The sequence below is a fragment of the Symphalangus syndactylus genome, chromosome 19, assembly GCF_028878055.3.
Source record: "Symphalangus syndactylus isolate Jambi chromosome 19, NHGRI_mSymSyn1-v2.1_pri, whole genome shotgun sequence".
Classification (NCBI taxonomy): domain Eukaryota; kingdom Metazoa; phylum Chordata; class Mammalia; order Primates; family Hylobatidae; genus Symphalangus; species Symphalangus syndactylus.
In genome coordinates this window covers 85,722,017-85,730,611 of record NC_072434.2, presented here as the reverse complement: position 1 = coordinate 85,730,611, position 8,595 = coordinate 85,722,017, and the positions used below count along the sequence as shown (strand labels likewise).

Below are 8,595 nucleotides of genomic sequence, written 5' to 3'. Positions count from 1 at the left end.
ACCTCCGGACTTCCGAAGCGAAGTGGGGAGAAAGGAGAGCAGCCGGTGGCTGGCAGCGCAGGCAGGTGAAAGTAGGCGAAGCATATACTCCGGCTCTGTGTGGGAGACCTGGGGGAATAGAGAGGAAACCCATGCGCTGGAGAATGACACCGGGAATGGGCCTCTCTGATGCGCTGCGGGTGGGGACACTAGACAGATACCTGGGAGAAAGTGTGCTAACCCGTCCCCCCCGCCCCCCCCCACCCCCCAGGTGTTGCCTTTCCACCCTTTGGGGAAAACATCACCAAGTGCAGATGCAAGTATTGGGAGAGAAGAGAACTCTGTACTAGGGGAATGCTACCCATGAGTTTTTAGGGTGAGCGTCAAACACTTCTCAAAACGAGTATCCAGCAAATGAAGTCAGCTAAAACAATAACCAAATGTCTATTTCTACCTGGAAGATTGTAATTTCTTACAGTTCCTTGAGGGTATTGTAGGTGTCAACTCACTTTTTAAAAAATCCATGTCCTGTGTCACTTTCTCCAGCCAGCCCCAGTTTGTAAGAACGCACCATATGGGGTGGGTGCTGTGAATGATGACGATGAATCAGGGGAGTCCCACTGGGATCTCACTGAAGTCTCTCTAACCCTTTGCAGGGCACACTGATAATTCTTGTATCTTGAGAGTGGACCAAGTTTTGGGTGACATGGCCCAGGGGAATAATTATGGGCAGACCAGCAACGGGGTGGCCGATGAATCACCCAACATGCTGGTGTACAGAAAGGTAAGAACGTCTTCAGTTTCTTGGAAAACGGGAAACTTCTGGCTTTCTGGATTTTTTCCCCCTCTAGATCAGAGTATGTATCCACTTTGTGGCCTTGTGGATTCCCCAAATCATCAGTGATTATGTACTATATACGTGAAAGTGATCTGACATTCTCAAATAATGCATACGTGGAGAAACACATTGAAGTAAATGAGGCCTCCTCACGTGTTGCCTGCTGGTTTTGAATAGATTATTCTGTCCTGAGCAATAACAGCACGTTTGGGCATTCCAGATATTTTGGTTGTTATACACATGATTTAGTTGCATCCGTAATAATTTTAGAAGCTTTTTCTTATACCCCCTCTAAACATTTAGGTTATAATAATGATATAAGCATATCACATTTTAGAAATAAAAATAGACCACTTTGCAGTTTTGTGGCAAGAGACTGTGTCTGTGTAAATGTATGTGGTTTACTAATTTTGTTCTTGACTAAACAATTCTAGTCTTTTTTTGTCTTAGCCTAAGTTATTTTTTACTTTCTGTTATTTTTATGACTCGGGGTATTTATGGGTATTTATATTCTAGTGCCGTATGCCTATTAAATCATTAAATAATATTTATTTTGCAGAGTTGCTTTTTTTTGGCCACAAATAGATTTGACAGCCTTATACATTTAATAGCAATGCTACCGGCAACAAACTTTTAGACACTGAGCAACCATAATAAAGATGCATTTAAATATTACATGTGCTTTTGAGTGATTGCTTAGGCAACTTCACTCTGGTTGTCATCAACAATCTTACTAAAATTAAGGATGCGGTGTTCTTCTGCACCAATCATCTTTATTGCATTTTATAGATGATTTTTTAAGTATACTATCTGGAGTGCTTATTGGGCAATATTTCTTTAGTTAACACTAACAATGGTAAAAAGGAAGTCATACTTTGAAACACCCCAAAATTGTTAAAGGCTTTAATTAGAGAAAAGCCCATTGAAGAGTTCAAGGTGTTTACTTTTTTTCTTTTTCAGCAAGGGGATCAGAGCTGATTATGAATAAAGATGAAAGACTATGTGCTACTTTAACCTGCACTAAATCAAAACTTTTCATCCGCGTAGCCCAGAATCATTAAAAGGTAGTGATGAATATGTGTTTGAGGGAATATTGCTATGGCTTTAATGGAAAGATGCACAGGTGTCCTGGTACAATGCTAGCTGTTTTATTCTCTAGCCTTGGCGAACAGTACTATATTGTATACCTATGAATACATTTATATGTGTCTGAGATAAAACAGTATGATGGGAAAGATAAATCAGAACTTAGTTTCCTATATGTTAGTCTTAAAGTATTCCAACTGCATAAATCAGGAAAATAATCCACTTGAGTTTAAATTATTAGTATTGTATTTTTAAGTTAATTGAAATAACTGGATACTTGTCTATTCTATTTAGAGTTGATTTTGAGAAGAGATATTTTGGGGGGAGTTAGGTGGATTCAAATAAGTCATAATATTTTGTGTTGTTTGGTAAGACTCTGAATATTGTAATATGCAAGCTGTGAGAATTTTGAATTCTATCTTATGGGTGTATACAATGTGAAGAGTTAGACTTTTGGTTGGAAAATTGTAGTAGGAAGCTATTTCTGTTAGGCTAAACAATTGCATTCCCTCTCTGTTTCCCGTTAAAAGATTGAGGACTGAGTAGATTGGACACCTAATGGTTATCTTCATTAGAAATAAACTAAGTATGCAGCATCTAGTGTGTGTCATTCAGTCAGTTATTTTGAGAACAACAACAACAACAAAAAAGAAGACAGGGCTTTCAGAAATAGTTATTTGACTGTTTAGTGTACCTGAGCCTCATATTGGTAATTTTGGGTTTACTCTACACAGTGTTGGATAGCATTGAATCACCATTAATTTTACTTTTAAGTTAACAGACTATAGTGATTTCAGGAAGAGAATGTACTACCTCATTTTTTAAAGCATGATTATTTTGTTGATTAAGCTTGGAATTGCTTGTGCCACTCATTTTTCCCTTCTTTTATTAGTTCTTTGCTTAGGATTAGTGACCACATATAACTTACTTTTCAAAGAAAGATTATCCTGATAAATCATTATTGGAAAAAAATAACTCCTTTCAGTACATTTTACTCTTAATGCTTACCTATGGATTGTCTGTCTATTCTTGTATTCTCTGAGCATATATTTTTTGTTTTTCTTTGTGATAGAAATAACAATATATAAATAATATCAGATAATGTATAAAGAGACACAGTGTCCTTGCTTGTCATTCGCTAGTTATCAGGTCGAACGGTCTATATCTGTGTGTAGACATAGATCGTGACATCACATATTTCGTGTGTCCATTATGCTTCTATTTTTTCTATCTTATATGGGCTTTCCACTTAATATCTTCTCAGTAGAGGCCAAATTTCAGTGTAAAGAACAACACAGTAATTGGAGAGGGTTGTTGGTTGAATATGTGTGTTAGGATATTTCAACTGCTCCGCCTTCATAAAAGAATAAACACTAGATTACAATGCTTATTGATCAGGAAGTCAATCAAAGACTTAGAAAAAAACTTCAGTTCCAACAGGACATTGCTTAGTAACAGTGGAGAGAAAGGATAGAGAAATTGCTGTTCTATTGACTCATGCCCATTTTCCCTTCTACGTCACGATTGAAGCATCGTTCTTTCATGTGTTCTGAACTGGGAGCATTTGTGGTGTTTTCCCTCCTCATGACACCGCCTGTTTACTTATTGCGTATGACTCTGATGATTTACACACACTCAAAATGTGTATATACTGTTTCCATTTTATCTTCATAGGCTATTGGTTTTCAAAGTGGAATACACAGAAAAGCTGGGATGTGTAAATTTCTTGTGTGTGTTTGATGTCTCTCTTGTTATCACTATCCTTATACAAATTACAGGAGTTCCTCCAAATCACAGAAAAATTCCAGGGATCTGTTTTCCGTGGAGAAGTCCATAGGAATCTTACGGAAAAAATGTACGGTGGATAAAACTCTGATTGTTAAGGTAGAGTGGATATCACCCTATTGAAGGGTACAGGTGATAGTAATGCTGCTTCATGATCCGGAGTAGGGTTGGTACTTGCAAGTCAGTCTTGGATGTTGGCCAGTAGGTTTTTGGCATAATACAGGGAGTCTCAGTAGAGTTCATTTGATGTCAGAGACACATTTTAAAAATCCGTATAGGCAAAGTATTTGCCTTATCAGTTCTTCTGTTTAGAGTGCTGTCTTTTTCATAAGCAGATGATTAAATTACAATGGCTATGTTGTTTTATGTACTTGAGGAAGTCTTATTTACAAGCACATAAAATTATGAGGCTTGACTGCTTTTATTCCTGGCACTTTTTAGGCCTCCTTCAGACAGGCCCCTAACTAGATTAGAACTAGAAGTAATCAACTGCCTTAGGAAGAAGAGACCCAACTAGCTCCAAGAGGTGTTGGATTCAGATCAGCTTCTTGAAGAATCTGTAGAGGTGACAAGTAAAAACTCAGTGTTATTTGGTGTTGATGGATCTTAAACACTACCCCCATTTTTGGTCGGCTTTGGACAAAACTCTCCTTTGTGGGGGCAGCACTGGCCGTGAAGAACAACTGAGTAGGGGGAGAGACACTCCAAATTTGGTGTCTGGCCAGCATGCTGTCCACTAGACAGTATACATCACTTTCAGTCCAGCAGCTGACATTCCTGCATTTGAAAAACAAAATTTCTAGGGCACCTTGGGGCCAGAGCTTCAAATTGGCTGGAATGCTGACTTCTCACTAGCAAGACTTCTCAAAATGCCCATTAATTTCTGATATTATTGCAGCAATCATTTATGCTCAAGCTGTCAGAAAAGAAAATGAAAATGTTTTCCTCATACATTATCTTACTGCAGTAAACGTGGTTTTGGAAATAGCAAACTTACCAAGTTCACTGTTCCTCCCCCCCTCCCCCTTCCCCTCACCTTTCTCCTACGCCCAGTCTCTCCTCCATTCTCCTGTCCTGTCTCTTCATCCTTATATAGTCGCTTGCTTTGCATTCGTTTGTTTTTATTTTTTCTTTTCAAACCTGACTTAAAGTTGAGGACATAATTTGCACTGTTTATTTAGTTGTAAAGGAGGAAACAGTGCCTTTTGGAGAAGAGAATAGATGCCAGCCTTGTTACCTGTGAAGCTCAGGTACCTGAATAAATCTTTCAAATATAGTATCATATGGTGGTAGTGGAAAAAGGTTATTATTTTAGGGTTAAGATTGCTCCATTCTTTTTTTTTTTTTTTTTTTTTTTTTTAACTCAGGGTCTTGCTCTGTTAACCAGGCTGGAGTGCAGTGGTGCAATCATAGCTCACTTTAACCTTGAACTCCTAGGCTCTAGCTATCCTCCCACCTCAGCCTCCCAAGTAGCTGGGACTACAGGTGGGTTCCATGATGCCTGTATAATTTTTTTGTTTTTTCTAGAGATGGGGTCTCACTATGTTGCCCAGGGTGGTCTTGAACTCCTGGGCTCAAGCGATCCTCCCCACTCAGCCTCCCATACTGCTGAGATTACAAACGTGAGCCACAGTGCCCAGCCGTGACTGCTCCATTCTTGAAGATCAAGACAAGACCACTGGCTTTTCTTATATGAAGTCACAGTGAGAGCTATCACCCAACCAGGAAGAGTACTTATGCTGATTGGCTTGACCTAAGCATTGTCTTTGAAAGCTACTTCTGAAGTCAACCTGTTCTGTGAGAGGAGACATACTTGCCAGAAAGAGGAGTGGCTTGATTTCTTCTTTGGAAGAGACTGGGCCACAGACATTACTAGTCTCTTAGCGTTGAGCTAGCTGACATTTTCTACATTAACTCGGTAGACTTGTCAGTGCAGGACTGCCCTTCTGGTCAACCCTGAAGGTGTCGATGTTTCTCGCCGAAATCCCCGTTGTGAAAAATAATCTTTGGCTTTTTTTTTTGAGATGGGGTCTCATTATATTGGCCAGGCTGGTCTTGAACTCTTGGGCTCAAGTGATCCTCCTGCTTTAGCCTTCTTAGTAGCTGGGATTGTAGGTGTGCACCACCGTGCCCAGTTGATCTTTGAACCTTAGTTTTCTTAATCCGTCTGGGTTTACTACATGTTAGCAGAGTGAGGAATATATACGAGGGACAACAAGACAAAGACCCACTAGAAAAGGAAGGGATGTGTGTAAAAGATCATTATGAAAGGCAAGGTCCTTTTAAGCCCTCAGATTTCTAAATTAAGGGCTCAGATGGGAGGCAGGCACTGAGAGAAGTATCTTGCCATTTCTGAAAAATTTTTAAACGGAGTGTCTTTTGTAAATCAGATTATTTGAAAGAAACTTTCTGGACCAAGGGATGTTGTCTACCCTAAACATATTCAGACCTGTTTTTTCCTCAGTGATACTAATACTGACATGTACCCTGAGATAAGATAGGACCATCATTGATATTTCCATGATGATAATTTTTGATGAGAAGTAGATAGAAGGATTTTATGAGTAATCATTTAATGATGAATTTTGGATAATAATTGAGTTTAGAGCAGGAGAGTCTTCCAGGGTTGAGCTCTTTCCTCACCAGTTGTTGTTTGTCAGTGCTATTTGTGGGATTATGAGAAGGATTTGTGGCCTGGATTTTATTTCTTTTATTTCCCACTTCCAATCTCCCTGAATCTAATTGATCAGAGGAAAGTGCAAATGTGCAAAAGAGAAGCCCTCGAGGGATTTTATTACCTTCTAATAGCCTCTGTGGTTCTAGTGAGTGATGGAAAGCAGGGTATTTTTAGGAAGTGTGGGTGACAGAATGTGATCACTGCAGAGAATGTGGAAATATTTTGAATTTGGACAGTTTAGTGACTTTAATGTTAAGTCTCTTTGAAAACAGTATTGTGGAAAACAAGCAACACAAATAATTGGCCCTTGCTTTCCACTTCATGACAGTGATAAGGAGGCATATGGATGTCAGGGTTACGCAGGCTTCTATCCTACAAAATATCAACCTAATTATAAAATAATTGTAAATGATAGAATGGGTACCCAGTTCCTTAGGAAACAATGGCCCACTTCTTTCTGCCATTTGCCCGCAGCAATGCAAATTTAACTTGGCTTCTTTTTAACGCCCTTTGTCTTGTGTCTAATTAACAAAAGTCTCAGGACATTGGAACACTAATAGGCAATCATGAACTCAATTCTAGCTCCACTGAAATTGCCACCTGGTCTAGACTACAAAATATTTTGGCTGAGTGGCCTATCTAGAAAGATAAATTGTTATTTTGTCTTCTGGAAAAAATATATAGGAAATGGCAGTTTTATGAAATTAGCTGGGTTCCTAAAAAGTTTGAGCCTTCTTGGGTCCTTTCTGGTGATTAACAAGTAAAAGTTTTCTTAAGGAGACAATGGGTGGAAATGGAGGAAGCATGTGCACTAGAATTGGAAAGTCTTGGTTTTAAATCTCAGCTCTGCCACTGTTTAGTTGTGTGGCTGTGGTTTGGCGACCTAACTCCTTTCACTGCAGTTTTTTAACCTATAAAGTGATAAAAAAATAAAAAATGTTGTAATGTTTTCTTCATAGGGCTGTTTGATGCTAAAATGGGATAGCCTGGGGAAAATGTCTTGCATAGAACCTAATATATATTAGGTTTCCAATAAATGCCTGCTAGTATAATTAATATTATTATCATTTTATCTTATTACTATTATTTAACAAAAATTATTAAACATCCAATATGTGCCAGGTGGGGTACCCTATGTTACCATATTTTTTGATAACGAAAGAAAAGTGAATATTTCCACTACCTCCAGTCATATTTTTCTGGTAAGATAAAGAGGAGGATTCTGTAGGATGCGTTGGTAATACTATTTTTATGATACTTACAATGTCCTGTCTTATATTGTTTAGCCCTATCTAGCTAGCTTCCTCTACTCATTAATGGGAAAGTCTTTGGTATCTTGTCTTATATATCTTGGAAGTCTGCACAGTTCCTTGGATATTATGCAAACTATATAAAGCCTTAGAATCCAGGAATTTCAGAGGTGAAAGGAAACTCAGAGTTTATCTACTTTTTCATTTTGCAGATTATGAAATTTAGGATCAGAGAAGTAACACAATTTGCCTGAAGTCACACAGCTTGAATTCAGGTCTTTATTTATTTGTCTTTCTATGGCCTCTCTTTCTTTCTCTGTCAATAAATCCACTAAGACTTTGTGTTTGTAATTTAGTGTCAGTGAATAATCAGCATCCCAATTGCTTCGTGGACATCGTGGATTATACCAGGATGTCTAGTCAACGCCTCTAAATAGATTAGATGCTTTTTTCCTCTGACCTGTAGTTTAGCTCTTGGAACCCCAGGAACGATAAGATTGGGAACTTAGTCTGACCTATTCTGGTGGTCGTTCCGTTCATATCTGATCTTAGCTGGAAGTCCTGGATTTGATGCCCTATGGTGATGCTGTCCAATAGAACTTTCTATCATGACAAATGTTCTATATGCGCACTGCCTAATATAGTAGCCACCAGCCACATGAGGTAACTGAACACCTGAAATGTGGTGAGTGTTATTGAGGACCTGGATTTTAAATTGTAATTAATTTTAATTAATTTAAATTTAACTTTAAATAGCCTTGGTGGCTAGTGGCCATTGGATTGGGCAGCACAGTGACAGGAAGTAAAGGACTTTGAACAAATAGCATCAAGTTCAAGAAAAGAGATAAAATAATATGCTATACTTAAACAGTTGCGTACAGTGCTTAAAACAAGGTAGAGTTCAACAAATTATTTTTTTCAAGAGAATACAACAAAAGTTTTAAAGGAAGACCATAGACCATGGCCTCGTAAGGGAATGG

The 8,595-nt window shown here is 38.4% G+C and overlaps 1 protein-coding gene across 9 annotated transcripts in view; it reads left to right on the top strand.

Moving 5' to 3' along the window:
- Positions 1-8,595, top strand: part of RGS7 (regulator of G protein signaling 7) — a 583,792-nt gene that overhangs the window by 883 nt on the left and 574,314 nt on the right. For all 9 annotated transcript variants that reach the window (XM_063613534.1, XM_055233704.1, XM_055233702.1 and 6 more), the window contains exon 2: positions 636-763. In XM_063613534.1, coding sequence (XP_063469604.1) covers positions 686-763 — 78 coding nt within the window. In that variant the 5' untranslated portion in view covers positions 636-685. The remainder of the gene's footprint in view (positions 1-635; positions 764-8,595) is intronic.